Source organism: Telmatherina bonti (assembly GCF_933228915.1).
Source record: "Telmatherina bonti genome assembly, chromosome: 21".
In the NCBI taxonomy this organism is placed as follows: Eukaryota; Metazoa; Chordata; class Actinopteri; order Atheriniformes; family Telmatherinidae; genus Telmatherina; species Telmatherina bonti.
In genome coordinates, this window is record NC_136630.1 from 24210983 (window position 1) to 24237369 (window position 26387).

Below are 26387 nucleotides of genomic sequence, written 5' to 3' on the forward strand. Positions count from 1 at the left end.
CTTGGTAATAGTGAAGTTTTGCTATGATAGCTCTTGGTTTGCCGTCTGCTCTTCTCCCCTGTAAAGTGCGATGAGACCTGTCAATCACCACGTCCTTATCCATTTTCAAGGCATCTCTTAGTAGTCTGGACACTGAGGCAGATGCGGACGAGGATGCTTCAGGGACATTCACAATGCGAATGTTAGACCTCCGCATACGCCCCTCCATGTCTACACATTTCTCCTGCAGCGTTTCCACAGTTTTCTCCAGTTTGCAAACCTTAGTTTGTAAAGTCGTGATGTCGTCCGAGCAGCCAGAGAGCCCCCGCTCTATATCTGAAATAGTTGTCTTGACAGTGTCCAAATCCGACCGGATGGCTACCGTGTTGTTAGCAATTTCCTCCTTGACTGAGCGGAGCTCTGCTTTGACACCCTCGATCTCACTCATAAGCACTTTTGTCACTTCCCTCTGGAAAAGTTCAGTCATTTCAGTTTTAATAGATGACAACAGTTCCACTTTCAAATCCGCCAGGTTGGTTTGTTCACTTTGCTCGGACAACATGCTAGCCGTATCGCTTGGTTCTTCTGACCCAGACGGTGCGCTAGCATTAGCTGCATTGCTAGCCGTGTCAGGGTTCGTCTCTCTTGATGAGGCCTTGCCTATGTATTTGTACTTGCGCAGGTTAGTCGCCATTTTCCGAAGAGAAAGCCGTCCCATATGATGCAATGGTGTCTTAGATAAGTCCGTAGTGTTTCACTCTTAATGAAAACGCCAAATAAAAAGACCTAAATTCAATTTATGCGGAGCTCACCGAACACACACCCTACTCCATTGCTCGCTCACTAGTGCCCCCCCCTTTTACATTTTTATGTGTGTTCAACAGGCTCTGCTGAGACACATTCAAAGAGTTTTTGTTTGTGAAGGAAAGGTTAAAAGAAAAGAGTCTCAGAGAGAAAATTAAACTGTTTGTTTCTCTCCCAGCTGTCCAATTACTCCATGACATTGGCTTGCTCATTAGATTTTTTGGGGTCTGATAAACATTGTTGGTGGCAGTTTGCATTGGGCAGGTTTTTGAGTATTACTTCTCCATCTGATAAGCAGTCCTTGTGGGAGTAAACTGAAGGCTTTAATTTAAGGCCAAGAAAGCCCTTTAGGGTTTAGCTTCCATTTTTTGGGGAATATTCACTCAGGGCAGAGCTTTTGACTTGAGGAAAGTGGTATCACACTTGGAACAGTTGCATAAATACTCACCTGAAAGTTTTTTTTTCCATACAGATAAAGCTGAGAATGGAGATATTTACCAGAGGAGGAGAGGACCACATCCAGGCCACTTAGATGGACAGGAAACAGGAAGTAAACACCTGGAAGACATCGGGCAGACAACGAGCAGCTGGCGACGAATTCTTCTCCTCATCCTAGCCATCACCATCCATAACATCCCAGGTGAGAATGTGTCACATTGAAAGTTTACAAGGTAACATAAAGTCCCAGAATATGTCCCATGCTTTGTCTCAGGGTGCGTTCACACTGGCACCATTTAAACCGCTTTTAAAAATCAAAGTTCAGCCTCAAAGGGCGGCACGGTTAGTTTGAAGTAGTGTAGATGCTCCTTTTGCACACTGGTGTAGACCAATTAAGAGAACTCTGGTTTGCTTGAAAACTGCAGGGTTTGCATGAAGGTAAAACAGAAACTCCAAAACTGCTGAAACTGGGCATGGCACCATTGTTTACCTTCGGCGATGGAGCTGATTTTGGTCAATAAACGAGCTGGATTTTTTCTTCTTCTTTCTTGGTGGTCATTAGTTGTCTTGGCGAGTATCACGCCTTCTACTAAGCAGTGGTGAGCAAGTTATGGCTCATTGGCCGGTATAACTACACGTTAAAGTCTCTGAAGGTATGTGGCCCTCCGAAGAATCATCTGGCCTCTAGTTATCATGGGGAAACCTTGTAACAGTCTGGTTCAAGCACATTTTATAATGGAAATGTAATGGACATGGTTTCACAGGGTATATGCCCCTTAGTCACAAGTTGACATAGTCTTCTCTCTGTCTTCATGACATTTTTGTGAAATGCTTTGATGAAACGAGCACACGGATACAGATGCAGTATCACAGCTCCCTTTTCACTCATGATCTTACAACTTTTTTCATAGCAGCTGATTTTTAGTTCAGTCACTTAACCCTAACTAAGGACCAGCATTAAGCTGCTCCTCTAAAACCCCAACTCTAAAAATGTCAGGTTGGCATGTAGAATCTAAATTTTAAAAAATTCTATGATTTGCAAATTTCACAAACCAAAAAAAGCAACATATCAGATTATAAAACGGAAACAGTTTACCATTACACAGAAATTATAACCTCATTATTCTGCATTTGATAGCAGATCTCATGATTTGTGGTGAAGGTATGGACCCAAATGCAGAGTTGGGAGCCCGGGACGATGGGGGCAGGCTTGGCTCTGAAAAAAAGCCAGGAGGCCGCAGATTCTGCAGGCCCATCTCAGGGAGTCAGCAGGGAGGCAGAAGAGACAGTAGGTCTGGCTGTGGAGAGCAGCCTAGTGGTTCTGAAAGATAGCAGGAACTGAGGGGGCAGGGGAAATGACCTCCTCGGACACAGAAGCAGCTGGGGATGGAGGAGGAGCGACCTCTTCGGGAACAGGAATCAGAGGAGGAGCATCACTTTCTGGGACCCCCTCAGATCCCGGCATGGACCAGGGCTGGGATGCCGATGGTCTGAGTGCCTGCAGTGGCAGACAGGACCAGGGTGCTGGCGTGGACTGTGGTGCTGGTGGCTTGATGGCCAGTCTGGTTCCCAGGACTTGTGACTGGACCTCCCTCTCCACCAGCTCAGGAACCATGATCCACCCCAAGCGACATTCCCACCAGTTTGCTAGATGTCATGCTCTCTGAGGGATTTAGCTTGTAACGCTTGGACAATCCCCATCTCCTGGCACATGAAGGGGAACTGCTGGAAGGCACGGGTCTGGCTTCTCCCAGGTCAAGAAGGTCGTGGCTGTCTCCCATCGACAGTACTCAAAAAGTGTAATAAACTCAGCTGGGTCCTTGGCTGGCTTGTCCATTCTGTCACGGTGTGTGGTGGAGGTGTGGACGCAAATGCAGAGTCGGGAAGCAGGGATGCAGAATCAAGATGTTTCCATTTTTTCCAACAACAAAACTGATTGCAAACTATCACAGAGAGCAAAGACAATGGATGAGCAACTAGAATTGAAAGCAAGGGCTATGAATTCAGACAGACACAGAACAAGACACTGGTGGAATGGCCTAACTGAGTCCAGGTGATTCCAATGAACAGAACACAAAACAGGATACAGGACACAAGGGAACTAAACAAGCAAAACTACAAAATAAAACAGGAAACAAGAACTTTAAAAAAAAAGGAACATGAAACATCAGATCATGACAGGCAGCAACACATCTCTATAAAGTTCAAATTGGGGAAAAATGCAATGGAAACCATGAACACGGTGTGTCCTACAGTCTAAGAGAGAGGGACCCTCCAGCTGTATCAGTGCATTTGGTGTGGGCAGCTTACACACCTGTGAAGGCACTAGATTCTTCAGATCAGGGGTGTCCAGCCTTTCATATTCCAGACAAGACCATGCTAAATCCAACACAGCATTCATCACAGCAGCATGGCTTCACAGGAGAAGAGTCCGGCAGCTGAACCGGCACGCCTGCAGTCCAGACCTTTCACTAAAAAGAAAGCACTTGGAAGATCATCAAAGGGAAAAAAATCAAGCACCAGCTAGAATCCAGCATGGCGGCCTGTTTATTATTTACATTTAACACAGTGTCCCGACTGTGTTTTCAGCTGTGTTTGCGCATCCCTGTGTTTATTCAGCCCAGGTTATTTTGTACGAAGGGTGGGTTTGTCATCTTCACAGAATATGAATACCTTTCTTCTTCCTCAGTTTAAATAAGCTGCTGGAATAGTTAGAGAAACAAGTATGTCCACAAATGGACCACCGTCACCCGGACGCAACTCTGCTTTAATAAAACAGTGAAGCTAACAAGTCATTATTCTTCTAACAAGCTAATTAGACCGATCACCTGTCAGTCATACGTCAACAATGACAGCACAGCGACAGCTCGGCTCCTGTTCAGCATTTGATGTTTTTTTTTCCCCTCCATACTGAACATGAGAAATGATCACTATATAATTCATGAATTTAGAAAAAAGGCAACAGAGAAGCAATTAACTGCACGGCCACCAACACGGCCATGAACACCTGCTCACACAGAATGTACTTTTTTTGCTAATGTGGGCTTTTAAAGCCCACTTAGTGTTTTTGTGTGAAACTGGCAACATAGTTAGTCATGTGTAGAATATCTGCCTTCTTCTAAACCCATTTCCCTTTTCTGTAGCCTCATATTTATGATCCCACTCCTGCTGCTGCATCATTGTCAAGAGTTGTGAGGTGTTCCTGAAGCCATTTTGTCTTTCATTGTGGTGTTTGGCTCTGTTTTCAATACACGTTGCAAAGAGCTGAGCTCATTTGCTGCATGCTAACCTGAACACACAAAAAGCCCACACCGTGACAAAATGTACAATTAATTCCTCTCTAATTACAGAAATATTTATGTCAGTAATCGGTCATTTTAAATAAGCACAAGCATAATGAAAAAGGGGCAAAATAAAAAAGAAAAACCTTTTCTATCAGGGAAATGATTCATTCTTGCACCAAAAGGACACGCTGCGGTTTGAAAATGCTCTGTCAGAAAAGGCTGTCACACCCTTTACTTTCCATTACATTTGCCAATTTCAGAATCAAAGGTGTTAAACGTCTCCTTTTTTCGTCCTGTCAATGTGCCAGTCATGCGTTTTTCACATCACTGAGCAGAGACCTGCCAGATTAAATCCTGAAGCAGCGGTATGTCTGGATGCTTCAGTCATCCAGATACTAGTCTTCTCTACTATTTCATTATGAGTTCCTCATTTGTGACTGGTGGAGTGAGTCAACTTAAATGCTGAGAAGAGAGTTGAGTATTGTTATCGGTGTCATACATCCTACATCTTACTGTAATCTGTGTACAGATACAGGGTGGTTGTTGCACTGAATATGTTTGCAACAAGCTTTTAGTTGTGAGAAGTTTAGATATCTGCTGGCAGTTATTATTACAACTGAGCTGCAGAGCTCAGCTCTGTCAGTGGAAAAAGAAATGGATCTGTCAGTCCAGGCTCCCAGTCGATGAACATGGTCCTGTTTTCATTAGTTCTGCACACAATCATTTGATCCATGCACTCAGATCTTTGTCATTTATCTTGTAAACTATATACTGGCCTTTCAAATCATTGACATGAGATCTAAGATACTCTTGCAGGGTTTTGAATTGGAGCCTTTACACGTACAAAAAAAAATGTGAGTGTTTATAGAAATGTATTAAAAACTATATGTCAGAAATCGGTAAAGTTACATGTGCTGAAGCAGAAAGTGTTAAAGCCACATCCAGTCTGTCTTTCACTCAGTAAAACTGGACAAGAAAGAAGTACTAAGGTGTCAGTGTTGCCTGGCTGAAGAAAAACTTTTTTTGGTCTAAGGTCTTTACTTGGCCCTTTAACTAAATGTGGGGAAAAAAAACTTGTGTATGATAGGTTTCTTTGCAAGTGTCCACCATAAAGTGATGTAAAATGTCTCAGAAACCACATGTACCAAATATGATCCATTTGGCTTTATAGGTTTAAGATCAATCTTTTCCATCCATATAAAATGCACTCTTGATTATGACATGCGCTGTAGCTTCACTAGGCTTGTTTAGCATAAAAACTACATCGGGGCCAACATAAAAAAGTTCCTACACTTCAGCATATTTAGAAAGTTATGTAATAAAAAAAAGAAATAAACACCCATCTATCTATTTTTTTAACCACTTAGACTTAATTCAGGGTCGCAGGGAAGCTGGAGTCTATCCCAGCAATCACTGGGCGAGTACTGGACAGGTCGCCAATCCATCACAGGGCAGAAATAAACATTTGTTATAAAATGTTTACAGTGTAGTCCACTGGTATAAGCGGATTAAACACCAGTGGACTACATGGTTGCTGCAGTTTGTGGTGTTCTAGACTCCACGTTGTGCATTGAAATGTAACACACCCTTCCTTATTGTTTAATCCTTATATATACAGTAAATAAATAGGTGCAAGCATCGATAAACATCTTTACACAATACATATAACCTAACTAGTTCATATATATTAGCTGCCATGTTTGCTGAAAGATTCTGCTCTTCTTCTCCAGTCAGATTTCAACCGTTTTCTGTCACCGCGACAAATTGTGTGTGTGCTCCGTAACACTGACCTGGTCTGAACTGGGTTGGAAGTTTGTACAGCTGGCAGGTAGACACGCAGAGGAAACATAACGAGGATTCGTATTGGAGGATCCCACATCTTCTGGCAAAAGGAGGATGTGTAGCGTATGTGAAAAGGCAAACACACTGATAGATGAAGCAGCTCATCACATCACATCTACTCAGTTTGGCAGCATCACTTTTATTCCATCTCACAGTTCGTTGAACAGTATATTCTTTTATAAAATGAAGCAATGAGTAGAGTAACATAGCTGTAAACGTTCCCAGTCCACATGTGCTTTGATGTAACGGCTCCTAAAGTCAGATAAGAATTTATTAAAAGTTCATTTGACTTTTTCCTGCTGTCAAAGGGAATTTCTGCATTATTTCTTCTGATGGTTTGATCAAATTGGAATTAGAAAATGCACCATGAGCAAACACAGGCAATTAGGGATTTGTTCAAATCAAAGCGGAGCGCGCCTAATTAATGAGAGGACGCGGTCTCACCTGTTCCAATGGATTTCTGCATGGATTTCCATTTGTTCTATCAGTAACAGCAATATTCTAATTCTAGCATAAAATTATTGTTTGCATCATTGATTGCAGAAAAGAGGCACGTGTAGTGTATATGATGGGAGGAGAACACGTTGTGGTGGCCGTTATCAGGCACCGAAGGGCCGGTTCATTAAAGATTAAATTTGTTTACTGCTTACCACAAGTGAATAATTTTATTTGCACAGATTTCACATGCGAATGCAGGCTGAATGTGTTTGCATGACACATTATGTGACTCACAATATGGGCTTCTGCTTTACCAAACCCAGCAAACTGCAAGATGAATATAAATAGGTTGTGTGTGCATTTATATGCACACAACCATGGATGGCTGCACATGTTACTCTACATATGGAACGTCTGGCTCATATTTCTTTTATTGGTTGTTGACATAACTGTAACGAACACATTAGAAAAGAAAAGTAAAAGATGAAAAGTTGCTTTCTGGTTACAGAGGTGGTGGCTGTTTTTAGTATGATGATGATGATGAAGGTGATGATGTGGTTGTTATAATTATGGTCGTGGTGATGGTGTTGGTTGTTATGATAATTATGTTAATAATGATGATGATAATGGTAGTGGTTGTTGCAAGGAAGATGATGATGATGATGATGGTGATAGTTGTGATTATATATATATATATATATATGTGTGTGTGTGTGTGTATATATATATATATATATATATATATATATTAATATATATATATATATAAGTTTATAAGTGTATAAATTTGATCAGAGTACATCTGATCAGTTTCTTCTCTCTACATTGAATCCAAATGTTTTATCAAAGTCAGTGCAGTTTACTTATTTAACTCCTGCTCTCAAGAATAGGAACAAATTGCGTTATCTATGTTGATTAGAATATTTTCTTTGGTAATAATTTAAAAAATGTGTATGCAAAACAAATGTCAATATTTACCTTCTCTTAAAGCAGATGTGTTCTTTTTATATCATGCATCCCATTGCTGGTGTTATGTGCAGTTTTGCATCCCAATCTGCAATAGCAGACACCTATCTGGCTCCTTTGAAGAGCTTGTAATCATGTAATTTAACATCAGCCACAAGCACCGAGGGCCTTTCTCTCTCTAATGACCTCATACAGCGTCTCAAGCTGATGAAAGAGATCTATTTTACATAAAAACCCAGGTTCTGCTCCGGCACTGATGTTAAACAGTAATTTGTACCCCGTGTTTGGTACTGAAAAAAGTCGTCCATTTAGTGAGAGGCTTTTACTGCACCATGATAAGTGCACTTAATTTTTTGACACCTTTCTCCCCCCCGCCCAAGAGAATGGAAGCCATCACCCCGCAGACATTAGCCTCCCCTTGGACAACACAAAAGGTAGCTGCATAAAACACAATCTGATCTTCAAAGAGACTCTGAACACTTAGTGGCGCTGCTAGAGACACAGCTCGGGATTGATGGTCGTCCTTTTATATCCATCTAACCATTAAGGGGGATGCCAGTTAGCATAATGGACGAAACTGTGTTTGCAACCACAACAGCTGGACTGAACAACATGAGGCAACAAGGAATATCATGTCACCAGATGGGCTCATGTAACAATATATATATTTATGATACATGTACAAGAGTTCAGTCCGAATTCATCTTTTCATGAAGTGTAAACGAATCGATATTGGATGTCTGCGATGTTTTGGGTCCCCAGGTGGTGCTGAGTTTAAAAAAAAGCACATTGGTGTCATGAAAGTGGCTGCAAAGGCTCAGGAAAACTTTTAGACAGCATAAAAGTACTTAGTCTTGTCCACAAAGGTAAAAACAACTCAGTCATGCACAAAAGAAACCAGATATGATCCAGAAATGCTGCAGGCGTCTCTGAGCGAAGAACTTCCAAAGTGCAGAACTGTTCTGTGGTCAGATGACTTGAAATGTAAACTTCTTTCCTTTCTCCCTCGGCTTATATGTTTTTTAAGTTCCCCTGATAGTTCTCAGTTATCTTCTCTTGGATATGCTGCAGGTGGTGTTCTGTTTCCTGACAGGTGTAGCAGCTGCTTTTCTGTTTGAACGTCTCACACTGAGGATTTTTACCGGTCTGTCCTCTCTCCCTCTCTCTCTCTTCTATTCATTTTCTCTTTTCTTTCCTGTTTACTTTCTCCTCCTCTATCCTCTAACCCTCTTTTCCAGCATTATTATGTACATTTAGCCATAGAGAAATTTAAAAATAAAGAATAAAACAAATCTTTCAAGAGAAGCTGTATATCATAAATCTCTTCTTGACAAAGCAAACCTGTTCAGCACAACACAGGAGCCAGACCACCATCCTGCTTGCTATGATACTGGCATGTAAAGTTCTTTTTGGACATATTGGACACGGTGTCCTACAGATTGAGTTGCAAAAGGACCGTCCTGCTTGCTATCAGCCCTCTGTTAAAACCCTTGTATTGCTGATAAAATGGTGGTTCTCAAACATTTGGAGCCACGACCCCGAAGACGACATAGATTGGTGTGTTTGCATCGACACATCCATTTTAACCGGCCCTGATGAAAAATCCAAATTTATTCACTTCTGATTCCGCTTAGTCCAGTTACGGGTTGCGGGGAAGCTGGAACTTGTCCCAGCAATCATCAGGCGAGAAGCAGGGACACACTGCCAGTCCCACTCAGAGTCACATCCCATATTTATCTGATGAATTATTCCTTTTTTTTTTTTTTTTTCAACAATAAATAAAGAGCCCTGAAATCTTCTTGGAGCCCCCACATCTGGAAAGGTTGCTCTAGAACTGGCAACCTGCCCATCTAGATAGACACAGTGATTGCTAACAGGTTTAAAAGCAACTTCTGCTCCCATCCGGAAGTTTCTTTCAGGGAAAGCTTTGCAGATTTCAGCAAGACAGTGTTAAACCGCCATCCATCCCAACAGCGTGGCTTCACAGCAGAACAGCCATCAGACCAAAATGGGGCCTCCTCTTCTCCTCTGAAACACTTTTTCATCCCTAGATAATGTTGCTAAACCACTGTCAGATGCTCATTTAGCTGTTTTTGATTTGTGCCAATGACCTTTTCAGCCCCTCTTCCAAATTTAAACATTAAAAAAGATCTTAAATGGTAAAATGTGCCCGTTTCAACGTCTTTTAAGGTATTTATTTTCTATCATGGAATTGCATTTGTTGTTTTTTGTTTGTTGAGTAAGAGCTATATATAACACCATTTATCTGCAAGATATTTGTTTATATTAAGTCCGTTTCATTTCATCAACAACTCCTTATATCTAATGAAGGAAAATCATCGTGTGATGCTGATGTGATGGAAATATCTCATCAGAAACCCGATCAAACAGAACAGCACTGCATGCAGATGATAAAATGAGTGTGAAACCTCAGAGCTGTGCTGTGGGAACAGATAGCAGAGCGAGTGGAGGAGCACCTATGTTTGGCATAACTATGAGTGGTAAAAGCAGTGTGTCTGTGAGTGAGGAGAGGAGATTAAAGGAAGGTGGAATAGAAATGAGTGACTGCTGTGACAATGGTCTGTCAGCGGCAGCATCGTCAGTGGCTTAAAAGAGCATAGAACATTAAGATGGAATTGAACAGGACCTGCTGCAACACACACATCCACAGACACAGAAACACACTGTCCAAAACTAGCCCGACTTTTGTCCAGGGAATCATAAAAGGATCAAACATCTATTATTTCTGCCACCAAGGAGCTGAAAAACTCCCAGCCCAGCCACATTAAGAGTTTCCTTCTCGTCTCCGGAGCTCATTCAGACTGATATTGGTTCTGCAAAAGAAAAACTCTTCAAGTGGCTTCTTCATTAAACCTTGTTTTTACCAGCTCCGGCTTTTCTGTCTGGAACCTGGAAGTTTTCTCTGCCCAAGTTCTTTAACATTCATCCATCTATTTTCTTCACTGCTTAGTCCAGTTAAGGGTAGTGGGGAAGCTGGAGCCTATCCCAGCAAGCACTGGGTGAGAGGCAGGTACACCCAGTACATGTCAGCAGTCCATCACAAAGTTTTCTAACACATCAATACAAATTATTTTACCGATTAAATCAAAGGCCAACATGTTTCATAGCAACTTCTCTGCCAACATTAACTCCAAGAAATGTCTGCAGGTGGCTAATGTACCCAATCTGTATGAGATCATCTGAAACAGGACCTGGTCTGTTGTGTCTACAAGCCAACAAATAAACATACAAACAGAAAAAAATTGTAAAATAATAAAATCAGTTTTAAAGAATAGAATAAATATTCAGAAACAGTTTGCTAATGAATCTACAACCTCTGGACAAGTCAGCCTGATGTTTGCATCCTTGGTTCTTGGAGTTTTTCAGCAGAACCTGCTCTAATGTGATGAATGTCCCCGAATATGAAGTGAAATCATCCTTTATGGTTCTGACAAATCAGAAGCTAACTTCAGCTTTGTCTCTGAACATTCCTTCATCTTCCCTCAGCGCCTGTTTAAAAGCTAAAAAATGGGATTTTAGTTGTCTTGATTAAATAACGACCTGGCCCTATGTTGCATGTTTGCACGCACACACACACACACACACACACACACACACACACAAATGAGCACACCTGCAGACAGAAATTATGTGGCATCAAGGAAACAAAAACATAGGAATTTTGAAGACTCCCACACCTCCTCGTTTAGTTCATCAGTTGGTGTTTCAGTCTTCATAAATGTACCCTCCGCCCCACCAACAGCGTTTCCTGCTAGTCATGAGCTTCTCTGCTCTGTTATATGTGCGATCTCGGTTTAGCCTGCTACTGAATCTCTCAACCAAACAGAACATTTTCCAAAGCCCTAAACATCTGATTAGCTGTTGATGAAGTGTTCCTTCATGCCATTAGATGAACTCAACATGACGACAGTCCTCCATTAGCACGTCAACCTGGTAAATTCTGTCTTTTTTTCTTCTTTTCTTTTCCGCTGCATAAACTCTGACACGATGCCAGATTACTTCTAGCCCTGCTTTTTCACTCAGTCCAACCTTTTCTTTTTTCACCTCTGGTCTATAAAGGACGCTGTCCTGCAGGTTGTCCTTTCCTGCATCAACATGCCTGATTTCAATGAAGAGGATCTTCTCAACACCTTTTTCTCAGGTTCTGCATTACGGCGTTGGATGAGACTTTAATATAGACCAGGTGAATGAAAGCAGGAGAGCAGCTACACCTGCAGGACCAGAGTTAAAGAACCCAGATCCACACAGCCAGCTGTGTGTCTTTCAGCACAGTCCAGTCCACGAGCTGCTGGTAATGCAAGTTTAAGATGGTTGCTAAGAAACAGAAGGAAAGAAATAACTATTAATAAATACAAAAACCTGCCAGCCGGTTGAGGAAGGAAACTGATCAGAAACAAAGGAGAGGATGAGTCTCACCAAAGAGAGAGGCAAAGGAGGAGTAAAACTGAAGTGATGGGATCTTCCCCAACCATTGAAGTAATTGGGAAAAAGTGCCTTTCAGCATCATAGAAGTGGTTTAGATTCAGTAAAAATGATGAAGAACAGATTAATACAATGTGAAAACTTTGTCATCAGTCTGGGAATCCTGAAACCGGATCTAATCACCTGAAAAAGTCGAAGCTCAGAGGTTGAACCATCAGCCTGAACGTGAGCGGATGTTCCAGCTGCTGCGCTGCAAACGTCCAACAGTAAAAACATTACAGCTGTTTCATACGGCATATCAAAGCACATGATGGGGCCCCTTCTGGACATTTTTAGTCAAATCAAATTAAATAAAGTTTTATTTTAAAAGTATTTTTCATGCAAAAGGTAACCTGAATTTGTTGTTTTTTCTTTTCTTTTTTTTTTTTTTTTTTAACATAAAAACTGTTGTGGAACATAAAAAAAAACAAGTCTTCACACATCCAAGTTAAAAACCAAACAATTTGTAAAAAAAAAAAAAAACAAAAGCGACCATTGTCTCACCATCTCTCAAATGCATCCATGCACACACACACACACACACACACACACACACACACACAAACAGATGCACACACATAACATGCACTGACCAACCCTACAATCCACCTGCACTCACCCCCCACCCCCAAAAAAGCTAATGAAAAAACAAAAGTCTGGCTTGACACTGTTGTGTGGAAGCACTAGCTGTTCATACCAGGAGCCAGCCACGGGGGGCCCTGCCAGCAGAAACCCACTTCGATTCAATTCAATTCAACTTTATTTATATAGCGTCAAATCACGACAATGCCGTCTCAAGACGCTTTACAGACAGAGGGGAAAACATAATGAAGGCCAATTCATAATAGCCTATATAAGGAAACCAACAGATTGAGTTGGGTCCAACTCAATCTCCCATCCTGAGCAAGCACACGGCGACAGTGGGAAGGAAAAAAACTCCCTTTTAACGGGAAGGAAACCTTCCTGGGGGAGGGGGAGGGGTAAAAGAGAGAGATAAAGAGAAAAAGAAGAAGCTCAGTGTATCAGGAAATGTCAATCAGCAGTCTAAACCTATAGCAGCATAACTAAGGGATGCTAACCATCCCTAGCTATAGGACTTATCAAAAAGATAAGTCTTCAGCCTAGTCTTAAAGGTGGGGAGGGTGTCTGCTTCCCTAACACTAACTGGGAGCTTATTCCATAAGAGAGGGGCCTGATAACCAAAGGCTCTGCCTCCTGCTCGGCTCTTTGAGACTCTAGGAACCACAAGTAAGCCTGCAGTCTGCGAACGAAGTACTCTGGTTGGTATATAAGGAACAATGAAGTCTTTGATATATAGTGGTGCCTGGTTGTGGAGGGCTTTATATGTAAGGATTTAAAATTCTATTCTAGATTCAACAGGCAGCCAATGAAGAGAGACTAAAACTGGAGAAATATGATCTCTCATGCTGGTTCTGGTCAGGACTCTGGCTGCAGAATTCTGGATCAGCTGAAGGCTTTTCAGGGCATATTTAGGACAGCCCAGTAATAGAGAGTTACAGTAATCTAGTCTCGAAGTAACAAAAGCGTGAACCAGTTTTTCTGCATCACTCTGAGACAGAATGTCCCTAATTTTGGCTATATTAGGTAAATGAAAGAAGGCTGTTTTAGTAACCTGCTTAATATGTGGGCTAAAGGACAGGTCAGGGTCAAATATTACTCCAAGGTTTCTCACTGTAGCACTGGAAGCTAAAGTAATGCCATCCAGGTTCATTACAAAACTGGAAAATTTAGCTCTGAGTTTTTCAGATCCAACGAGAATTTCTTCAGTCTTATCTGAGTTTAAGAGGAGAAAATTTCTAGACATCCAAGTCTTTATGTCTATGAGACAATTTTGTAGCCTATTGGGCTGATTTGTTTCGTCTGGTTTAAAGGATAAGTATATTTGAGTATCATCTGCATAACAATGAAAGTTTATTCCATGCTGTCTAATAATTTTGCCTAAAGGGAGCATATATAGCGCTAAGAGTACTGGTCCAAGTACAGAACCTTCGGTCAGGGCCGAACCCGTAGAACCCCCACAGCCACCCAAAGGGCGATCACCGCAACAAAAACCCTGCAGACCAAGCAGGCAAAGCCCTCCTGCAGGAAGGACCCCCATGAGGAAAAACACTGCAAAAACTCAACAATAAGATTAAAAGTAAAAGCAAATAGAAGCAACAGGATAGAATATTAGTAAAAGCAGCATCACCTGGTCAAACCATCATAATTATAAAGGAAAGTAAATGAATAAATAAGGAATAAATAAAATTTTAAAAAAAAACAAAAAACCTGACAACGAGTCATTTAGTGCTCAAAATGTGGTTTGAAGTGAAAATATGTATTAAATAGCCAGATATGGCATCTGGAAACAGCACTGTGTGGGGAAAGCGTTATTTTGTCCCACGGAGAGCAGAAGCTGGATTTAAAACTTGGGCATCAAAGGGTTTAAAAAGTGTCCAAGACTTGTATTTACATTATTTACATTTCTCTAGTGAGACAATGTCATTTGAAGAACATGTATGTGAATATGATATACAGAGAAAAGATTTTTTAAATATGTACAACAAACTTCATTAGGACAAGTCAGAATGGACTCACAAACCAAACCCATGGAAACCAGTCTGGAAAAGATTATGACCAAGGACAGCTTAAGTAGAGGGACAGCTTCAGATCTGTACAATTTACCAACGTCTAACTCACCAGGAGGTTCTGATGATAAAGGGACTGTGTGGAGTGAAGATTTTGAAATAGATTTCCTGAGAGGACTGGCGCTCAATATGCGTTAAAGGTCACACTTAGACTATTCACTCCAGGCTAAGGCTGCTGCAATATAAATGGACAATGCGAACATATATCACACCAGCCAAATTCAAGAAAAATGATAGTAATATTCCAGTCTGTTGTACAAAGTGCACGGCAGAAAAAAGGGACATTATTTCATTTCATGTGGCAATGCAGTGAAGTTCAAGCTTTTAGGGAAGAAACTAAGAAGACAATTGGAAAGATTGTTTTAAAAGATGTTGTAAAGGACCCTTGTGGTTCTTATCATCCTGGGGAGTAAAGCCTGACTGGTGTTGTGGTGTTAAGGGTCCTGCTAAGTCTGGGCTTTATTAAGAAAAAACTGTTGAAAAAAATGTTTTCCAGCAGAAAAGCTGGAAAACATTAGACAAGTCATCAGTTCAATACAACTGGATGCCAAACTCTCACAACTCGGTAGAAAGTTGTTCAGTACACATTCAGTGGTTTCTACAGACCCCATTGCAGGTTAGACAGTTCCAGGACTGAGATGAATGGCATGGGTGTCTGGCTCTTTACCTATGGGTGTTTATTCCTAAAATCCTGCAACAGATTGTCTGCCTGCAGCTGGCTGGAGGAAGGTGGGTTGGAACTGGTGTGCATTGTTACGCAAGGTAATAACAGATCTGCAGCTTTGGCGAACTCAGGATCTCAATCTTTGTTTCTTCCTTTTTGTGCTTTCTCTTATCCCTCCTCTGCCTCTCTTCCCTGCCCTCATTGTGGTTATCGTTATGTTTGGTCTTAGTTTGAGGCAGCTTGATGCTGGCTGTACTTACTGTACAGATAGTCTGAAAGATTCATGATGTTATATTGATGTTTACATACATGCATAGCTCCAGTGCTTGCATGCAATGGATGGGTTGTATGAAAAGTTGAGACATTTCAGTCATTCTAATAGGGCTTTTCGTTTAACTGTTAAACTTGTACAGTACATCTCACTTATACTGGTTTTCCATTACCTTGTACCCTGGAACTCATATACTTTTTTGAGTATGACCCCAGCTGTGGTTTCAAGCAAGCTGAGCCAAGTGTTGATTGATCAGGAAGCCATCACCTGTGAGTGAACACAACTCTCTACATGAGCACTCCCAACCCTGCTGCAAAGCTTGTTCAATCCCACCCCGTACTCCGCTATGCGCCTCGCTTGGAAGTAACTTGGATGAAAGCATCTGCTGAAGACAGCAGGATGTGATGGAAAAGTACCAGATAAGATATGTCCCATCCACCACTGCTTGTGCGCATCATTGTCTGCCAATCCTCAGTATCTTCTTACTTAATAAGTTATGCTTGGTCTGCAGACTATTTTAAAGGCCCAACAAGAGGAAGTTCAAAAAGACCAACTTCACTACAGAAATAAACATGTTTACAACCTGGTAGAAAAAAAACTATCTTTGTTTACGAAGTCATCACAACAGTTGGAGGAGTGAATTCTTTATGACTCATACATTTAGGAGCAATTTCATCTAGAAATTCAGCATTAGGGGTCTCTCCTTTTGATTGACAGGCACCAAAAGTCCTGTTTCAAGAAGGAGGAATATAGAACAACCACGGTTTTTTGCTGGTTCATAGCGTGATTTAGCTTGAGCCCGCCTACCTCTGTTAGTTGGTTAGCTCCAGGTTAGCTTGGACAGCTCCTAGCTACAGGCAAGTCAGCTAAATGTCAACCATCCACCCCCATGCTCACATTTCCCTTCTTAGCTCTACCTTTTTGCCCATTTTCCAGGGAAGAAAATGGGCAGAAGCTGCAAGAGACGGCACATGTGATGCTGCCAAGATGGCAATGGTGAGAACCACCCAATGAGCTTCAATTCAGCTCTTCAGGGAACCTACGGGTGACATCACAGAGGCTAGGTCCATCTTTTATATACAGTCTATGTTCATGACCCACTTTGTTGCAGTCTACAGGCAGTGTTTAAAACCAAACTTTTAGTTTTGTGCCTCTTTAAGACCCATTTTCTTCATGGCAAGCTTGAGAAGTTATTACCTACATGCTTCAGATTTGTAGGTGCTTTTTAGTCCTTAACGAACTAGAAAAAAATGAACATTTATCCAGTTTGGAAAGGGGACAGGAGTTAGAATCCGTTTCAAAACTGTTCAAAATGATTGAGTCTTTCCACAGACCATCACAGGCTGTTGGAGCCACTGAATATGTGTCAGGTGTGTTGGAGCAGGGACACATTGAATAGGATTGCGGCTGTCATGGGGCTGAATTAAGCAGCCATGCTTTAAATGACTGTGCTTTTCTATCTGAAGCAAATGTTATATTTTCTCTTTTATTTTCCTCTCAGAAAATCCACCAGAACTTTTTACGTGTTAAATCTATAAACATATAAGCATAAGTAGTCATATTGCTACTGAGTATTGCATCAGGCACATTTAATTTAATAATTCAGTTCCCCTCCTGTGCAGCTGCATAAGTGGTGAAATGGAAGTCCAGGTTGAAGGTTGAACTGGAGCTGATGGTCAACTCTACCATGAACGTAAAGATACTGTCACTGGGAGTTCTGGTCAACAGCTCCAAAAGGCAGACACAGTTGCCAAAAATCTGCTGCATTTATTTATTTTTCCCCTTTAAGCAGTTGTTATGATGCTTCTTTCTTTTTTTTAAGCTCCAACAGGAACTCGCATTGCATATTATGAGATTCCATTGGGATGACAGCAATAGATATATTAATTAAAAACCAGGATGAGTCACTGTGTCACCTCGGTGTTCTGTCGGAACAATGCAGCAAGCTGCGTTAACTATTTGCTTTCTGGAAACATTTTAATGCTCACTAAGCATCAGAAAACGGGGATTGCGAGCAGAACATGGCACCAGAAGACCTATCTGATGCCATGTTGTCTGCTTTATAGCTGAGGACGATGTAAGCTTCAGTCTGCAGTTTTGTATTAGTGAGCAAATGTTATTTATTCTGTTTATTTGGCAACAAACAGAGATGAACAAGTTAAATTGTCACACTGGCGACTCAGTAATTCTCTTGATTGAGCGTGCACATCATGCATGAGGTATTATCATGCCTCAGGCCCTTTTCCTCACATCATTCCCCTTCTTTCCTTTGTTTGTTTTCCTCGTCATATGATTCCAGACTAAACTGTGGAAACAACCAATGAAAAAATCCATTTCCCTGATGTTGGCTCTGGTTTTACTTATTTAATTTTTTGTTTAGCTTGTTTTGTTTTGTTTTCCTCAATACTAGTAATTAAAAACAAGTGCAAAAGAGAATGTTTTACACTGTAATCTCATCATTCATGAAAGGCAGGAAGAAAATACCATTTTATTCATTTCCCTTAATCGTAGGTCCATATTGTCCCGGGACCTTCAGGCTGATGTGCTTGTGCTCACAGACTTACTACAGGCTGAGCAGGTGGATGTGATTCAAGGCCTTGTGTGCATCTTCTGGACAGCAGTGGGAACATTTCTTTGTCGAACATTGCGACGGAGCTACCTTCTTTGAAATTCATGAGAGCACTTCACAGGAACTCATCTTGCATGGCATGAAGCAGCGTAGTTTGAGCCAAGGCAAAGGGTTGCTGACTTCTCTGTATCCTGCAGTATATAAGGGAGTTGGCTGTGGATGCTTCCAAAACAGTTCACATTTACTATTTTTACGTACATCTGCTTGAACAAAACGAGTAAATCTTGTCCCATTTGCAGCAGCATGTTTATCTGCATAATGAGGAGTGGAGTTATGTCCAGTATCACTGGATGTGACTCCACTTGTGGTAGATTTGCAGAATTTTTTCTTTCTTTCTTTTTTTCTTCCTTTCTTTCTTTCTTTTTTTCTGTTGCTGGGAAAAAACAAAAACAAAGTTTTGTGGAAAGTTTGGAGAAATTGTGCAAGAGATTGTTTATTTGTTGATTTCATTGCACAGTTTGATTACTTCTTCCCATTTCCTCCTCTTTCAGCATTGTAGCACACTATTATTAAGGTAATCGAGCGTACCGTGGAGTTTTCCATGAATTAATTGACTAATCAGATCAGAGCGACTGACTTTCTTCTAATGAAGGAGCAATGAGAACTAGTCAAGAGTAAAATCTATCTACATGAAACCGGTCATTGTTTTTGTACTTATTAAATATTGAACTGCATGTCAAAAGAGTGAAACCAGGAGGTATATTTTAGTGCCAAATTAACACAGTATTTAAAGAAAGCAAATTCATTTTAGATTTTTTCATGAATTTTTACTGCATTTGTAAAATCAGCCACAATTAGGACATAACCATTAATATCTTTGTTAATTAACATTTATGAACTATTTTTATACTTATGATAGTAAAACAGAATACTAGATATTTGCTTTCTACCAAATGTCAGACAGCTGTCAGTCACCAGCATCTGTTTGCTTCTCTCCTGCTTTTATTTCTTGTCATTAAGCCTCTTAGTTACTTTTTCTGTTATCGGTTGTCAATCAGTTAGACTGAAATAAAACGGTAAAGATCACATGTGAACCAGCTGTCAACTTGTCTGATAAAATCAGCCTTTGTCTGTAATGTTATTTTAGCTGTACATTTATTAGATAAACTGAGAATAGTGCTTTGACATCTTTACTTCACATGCTGATGTGAAGAGATTAGCAAAAGAATAAAAAAAAAAAAAAAAAAAAAGACCTCCCACTATCTTGGTGGTTTTGGAAATATTCAATTGTGATTTATAAATCATTTGTTTAAAACAATTTAAAAAAAAAAAAAAAAATAGGTTGCTTTTTGTTAAGAAAAATAAGTAAATGACTAAATATCCCACAAAAATAAAAAAGTAGCCGAACTTGCCAGCTGCAGCCTCGGCTAACATGTTCTCTGCTAGCATGCTAGTGAAGCGTTAGCTTGTATTTGATCTTGTAGCAGGACCGGGTGTGTAAATTGGCTGCTGTAGCATGAATGTAGTGCAGCTATGATTTAACCAATTCAGTTTTATTAGACACTGACGTGTTTTTCCTCCATTGTGCCATTAAATCAAGCCTGCTGCATAGCAGCACATTAGCATGTTGCAGAGCGTCACACTCTGACCGCTGAGGAGAACATATGTGTCTGGATTAAGTGAAGTACTGAATCAAATAATTTCCATCAAATAGTTTCTTCTTTTATTTATTTATTAATTTCTTTTTTCTCGTGGGGTTATTTGAGTTATTGCAGGATTTGTTTTAGTCTTGCGCCTTTGGATTTAACGGTCCGTTTCACAGAGTTAAAGCAACACTATAAGAGATCAGCGAATAATGGTCATTTAATGGTCACTATGCCATTACTGATGAGCTAAACGGACATTATTGTAGCCCACTCAAATAAAAAAAACGGTACATTTACTTCTAAATAACAGACAAATTGGACCAGTGGGATAAATAAAACTGGAACCAAACAACTCTTATGCATGTCTGAACATGTAAGTTGTCATAAGATTAATGGGGAAGACAGGCTGGAAAAGGCTTAGAAGATGTATTCCTGCCATCTAAAGGCTCTACCTGGATATCTCTCCTTTGCATCACAGTCGTAACTCTCCAATGTTACATCAGCCCCTCTCAGCAGTTGACCAGCCCACACCTGTCCTTAAGCCTGACAGGCAGTAATCACCGTGGAGAGCTGCCATGACAGCGTGAAATGCATAACAACCTGTAGCTCTGCCTTCACACACACGCAAACACACTCACACATTCAAACCTCACAAACACACGAATGCCCTCGCAGGTACATCGCTCCCTGTGACCTTTTCACTTTCACTTTGAATGAAGAGTACTTAAAGTATACGTGACAGGCATAACAAATGAGACAAACGGCACATTGAAGGGGGAGAGGGTGTGCAGGGCACACATGGGGGGGGGTGAGCTCACAACTGTAGAAATCCCTCATAATGCAGATTTACTCTTTTAATCCTTTAAGCAGTTGCCGTTGTAGAAGCAGAAGCTTTCCAAAGTGTAAAATTACCGCAGAATCTGTAAGCAGACGTTTCTCAGCAGCTTACTGTGAAGAACAAGTTCCAGAAGTACATCAGTTGTGCAGAGAACATGAATCATCCTGATGTGTACATGTTGCACAGGGCTGCTTGTGCACAAACAGCAGGTTTCATCCAATAAAACTTGACAGTAAACTGTAAATAAAATAAAAGGATGAATGCTGCACACTGAAAAACCCCACAGACCCTCACTGTGAGTAGATCAGCATCAGTATTTTCCCAACGTGTTGCTTTTTGTACTTTTTGTATTGATTTGTTCAGGAGTTTTCCAACATTTTCTCTGTCTTCCTTAAAGTGCTTCTTCTCCCCGGGTGACAGAGACAACAAAGGGACGTAAACTGTTGGGGAGTCATATTTCTGCAATGCTGCTTGTCTCTGCAGAGGGCCTGGCTGTTGGAGTTGGGTTTGGAGCCATAGGAAAGACACCTTCTGCAACATTTGAGAGCGCTAGGTAAGACAGATGACAATATCCCTCTTTTTTATAAGTCATTTTGATATTAATTTATCGATGTAACATGGAAAAATCTGATACTGTGTATTTGGAGACAAGAGTGATGCATCTACTTGACTTTTTATTTACATGACTTTTCATCCAGCAGGAAACAACATTAAAATGTTACTTTCTAGACATAAAAATTAACATTTATATATTTAGTTTGGATATAAATATGTTATTTTTTGGTTGAGGTTTACAGATGTTATGTATTGTTTCAAGTTTAAAAGTTCACAGTGAGAATATGGCCAGGTTTCCTGCCTGAGGTTTAACATGCCAGCTTGAGTGCTGTTGACATCTAGCGGTTGCATCCCAGTACTGTCGGTAATGATGGAAATCTTTCATAGACCTTTGATCTCATAAACAACCAGCTGATAATGCTGTCTGAATAGATCAATGTTCAATTCTTGTCTTCAACGATCAATATTGAGGATTTTTTTTTAGATGTTTCCCTGCTGTGATATCTGATTCAAATTTGTTATCTCCTCAACTTCATGTCAGATTTTGCACAATGATGAGATAAACATATAAGGGCCAGAACTGGAGACTCCTGAGCTACATTTCTTACCAGTGTGTGTGGTCAATAACAGATGCATAAGGTAAAGTGAGCGTTTAAACTGCTGTTAACAATTTTACAAAAACCAAACAATAAAAACAAAAAACAAATCGCTCAAGCTGGGTTTATTCTTTAAAATCAGGCATTTTTTTGCCATAAAAAACATAATAACATGCTTTTAAAAAAGACTTGTTTCACATGATGACCTCGCCCTGCTCATATTTATACCCACTCGCTGTTGGCCGCGAGTAAGTGCTAGCCTACAGCTAACTTCTTACTTAAAGTAGCTGTACAGCCCACCCAGCTAAAGCCAGGAAGGGTTCTTCCAGTCTTCTGTGTAGAACATAGACTACACCTGTGACTCCTGTAATTTCACCTTTGTAAGTCTGTAGTTGTGGTCAGCAAATCTAAAGCAGCACTGAAGACCGATTGTAGCTATTCAAAGAGTGTGCTCGCTGCTTCAAACTCGTTGCAGCTTGAGGACCACAGGGGAATTTATATAAAAATATATTTATTTTACTTGCAAACCAAAAAAGAAAGCAATGGACACTCAACAAAATAACACAATAAAACAAATGCAAGGCCCTCGGGGTTTGATGGACCCACCTTGGAGAGGTCAGTCCTTGTATTGTTGACTGGAGACAGCTATGTTTATTTTGTTCATTTAAGTATCTTAAATAATAAGAGTTTAACATATTATTCTAATTGTTTACATTTGTACATATTTGCAAACAAGCAGCAAATACAAAGATTTCAATTTAATGACAACATCATTTAAATTTTGATGATGGTATCAATGAAAACTGAGACAATCAGGTCACCATGGATTTGTTTAAAGAATGAACTGGAAATGTGAAATTTTGTGTTTTTTAAATTAAAATTTACCTTGAAGAGGGAAACTTCTATGTGCTCCTTTATTAGTGGTTTATGGATGAAAAATACTTCAGAATTTATTTGTTTGTTTATTCATTTCTTGGTCATTTCCATTAGCAACAGTCTAAGTTTTTTAATGTGCTATATTGTCATTTGCTGACACCTAGTGGTTGTAGTCTAGTACTGCAGATGCATGAAAGCTGTTTAACCAGGTTCACATGTGTCACAGTATCATGATGAATAATCTCTTCAGAGATCAATCTTCAGTATAACTCCACCAGTCTGAGCCTCTTTAGAGTCAATGTGACTTTTGAAAAGCATAAAATAAATCAATAATTAAAGACTTTTGACATCTTATCGAATTTGTCCTGCAGGTCAGTGAAGGAAGTCTTTTCTGGTTGAGTTGACGCTTTGTAAATCTAAATGGTCAATGGCAGAGATTAGATGCAAAACACATCATTTTAGCTTATAGGCAGAATATTTGCATGTAAGTCTGAAACACGATTCTCACAAAATATTCTGAAATCATCAACCCAGTTTGATTGCTGCTAAAGCAAAACTACCTCATTTTAAAACACTGAACTGGAGAGTAGCCAATTGTTCTGTTAAGTCCTGACATGGGCTGGAAAGGCATAAGTAATATTAAAACGTTAGCTGTTGCTGGTCAGCATAGAGACGAGAGCAATGTGGCCGCACAGCAAGAAGGTCACTGGTTCGAGCCTCAACTGGGGGGATTTGAACAGCGGCCTGGAGTCTGTATGTGTGGGTTCACGTGTAATTCACTAGAATAGAACAGAATAAACTTGACTCCGTGGCCCCAGATGTGCCTGATGGATCAATATTTGGAAGGCAACTTCGGTCAACATAGAAAGCCACAAAAGAAAACATGCATGGATTCATAATGCAGTAAATACTCCAGTCACAAGTTGAGATGAACCGAAAATTAAGTTTTTTTTTTATTTATTTGCCTATTTGAGGCCACAAAATACTTCCAAGGTACAGAAGAACTAGTATAGAAGCACGTGACTGATAAAGGTGTCAGCTGGTTGCACGCTCTTGACGTTGATTTGCATCAAATGCAGACAAACTGGCTCTCTCTTTAATCCTGTGGATATGATGATGACAGTGCTTTACTAGGGTGTGGTTAAATTCATCACCACTTACAATCAATGATCTGCGTGGAGTAACTCTGGAGTTATTCAAAATGGAAAAGTTTACTTTCCTGTTTAAGAATGATCATGTTAAATGTGACCTGATCTGGAATAAACGGACTGAAATGGGAAGATTTTATGTTCCCCTTTTACTAGTTTGATATTTCAGTTTCCTTTTGTTTTTGAAATCCTGAGCTGCTTTTCTGATTTTTGTAGACTAAAAACAAATAAAAAATGTAAAAAAATAACAACTTTATTTACTAGTCATTTTTCTTGATTTAAATCAGGAAAAAAAACAAGACAGTAGCCAGACCACTATAATGCCCCAGAAGACAGGTAAAATGATTAATAAAAACAATAAAAATAACAAAAAATGTATGGATTATTTTTATTTATTTGAAAAAATTCAATTTTTTAACAAAAAAATCTATTTTAAAATTGTGAAGCAAGAAATCCCGCTATTTGATTTTTTAAATTTGATTTTCCAACCGCTAAAAAGCATGATTTAGAAGTCTCTGTTTTTATTTTATTTTTATTCTATGAATGGTGATTTATTCATTTTTCTTTTAGCTTGTTTATCCATTTGCTCGTGTGCGCCTTTGTGGTGCATTGTGCTGGTGTGGAAATGGACCACAGACAGATGTAAATTATTCTTGAAAAACTTTGCCTAGTTTTCCACGAATTCTTTTCGCTACAAACTAAAACAAAAACAACCAAAAACGTCTCTGAGACATAAAGGTGAGATAAAACGTCTGAAAGAACCAAGAAAAGAACATTTGCCAACTTTTCAAGCTCCCAGCAACACACACATGTGGTGTAATGTGTGTAATGCAGTTATTATGCACCCACAGCTGGCCCTTGCAGAGAAAAGAAAACTGATCTGATCTTCTTTTTATAAAAAAAAAAAAAAAAATTAAAAAAAAGACATGATAAATGCCTACAACAAGATGAAATCGTTGCTGCTTTGAATTCAAGCTTCAGATCCTGTCTTCTCCAATCTGAGAGAAGAAAACAGATTTTTGCCGTAAACAGAAACACTGTGACCGTTAACTGTTTGTGTTTCATCAGAAATCTGGCCATTGGTATCGGCATCCAGAATTTCCCAGAAGGGCTTGCAGTGAGTCTGCCGCTGCGAGGTTCGGGCGTCTCAACGTGGAAGGCCTTCTGGTAGGACAACCTCCCAGTCTCTGTCCAAACACTGCCTTGGTGTTGGAGTTAGCTAAACTGCTCTCTCTGCTAACACATGCTCCATGTTTACACCAGAATCTTCTCTACTACAGTGTATGGAGCGAATTCTCAAACTTATATGTAGATATATGTGTGTGTGTAACAAGTACTGGTAGAAATAAAATCCACAAGTACAGATTTACTCTGGATGTCTGTGAAGTCCAGATCCATCCATCCATTCGTCGTTGCTGGAATCTGGAGGCTATCCCAACGACCATTGGGCAAGAGGCAGGGTATACCCTGGAAAGGCCCATTTGTAAAGTATAAATGAATTTTATAAGTACAAAGGATTTGTCTCACATTTTACACTCCTACTAAAAAGCCAATCAGATTTCTCTAATCCCGAATCAATCACAGAGAGAGCTGACCGAGGCCAGCGCAATCGCCATAGTTCCCTAAAGGTAAGTTGCTTTATGGATAAAATATCTAGGAACACTTAAGAGGAATTGGCTCATAGTACGTCTAAGTATCTCTAAATCAAATTTATTTTACGGTGCAATGACGCCACGCTAACTGTGCTCACACAGTCATGGCGGTACTGTTCCAATTAACTGCAGTCTACATGTGGATGCAAAGAATCTTGGTCCTCTTCCCTCTGTAATTGGTCATGGATTAGACATCTGGTTGGTTCTTGCGTAGGACTTGCAGATTCAATCAGTACTTGTAGATTTGATTTGTATCTGTTCTTGTAACAGTTTCAGATACAAAGAAGTTGTAAAACTAGTATTGAAGTTCTATATGAAAAAAAAGACCATCAGCGCTACTTTCCTCAATCCCAGGTACGGCCAGCTCAGCGGTATGGTCGAACCCATTTCTGGCTTGTTGGGCGCCGTCGCCGTGGTTCTGGCAGAACCTCTGCTGCCGTACGCATTGGCCTTCGCTGCTGGCGCGATGGTCTACGTGGTGGTTGATGACATCATACCAGAGGCTCAAGTCAGGTGATACAAACAGCATGGAGGTTCAGCGACACTGAGCCTGTTGACAGATTCCCACTGATCTGTTTTATTTGCTCTAACTTGTTGTCACCAGTGGAAACGGGAGGCTGGCATCCTGGACGTCCATCCTGGGCTTCGTCGTGATGATGTCACTAGATGTGGGACTAGGCTGATGTTGCCA

General features: G+C 40.3%; 1 protein-coding gene across 1 annotated transcript; it reads left to right on the top strand.

Annotated features, from left to right (window-relative positions):
• Positions 1-976: 976 nt before the first annotated feature.
• Positions 977-26387, top strand: LOC306771459 (zinc transporter ZIP11-like; the record flags this gene model as incomplete). Its single annotated transcript, XM_079260625.1, has 6 exons — positions 977-1022; positions 1256-1423; positions 21353-21422; positions 25113-25211; positions 26051-26209; positions 26301-26387. The coding sequence occupies 6 exons, from the start codon at positions 977-979 to the stop codon at positions 26377-26379; spliced, it is 621 nt and encodes a 206-aa protein (XP_079116751.1). The 3' UTR covers positions 26380-26387.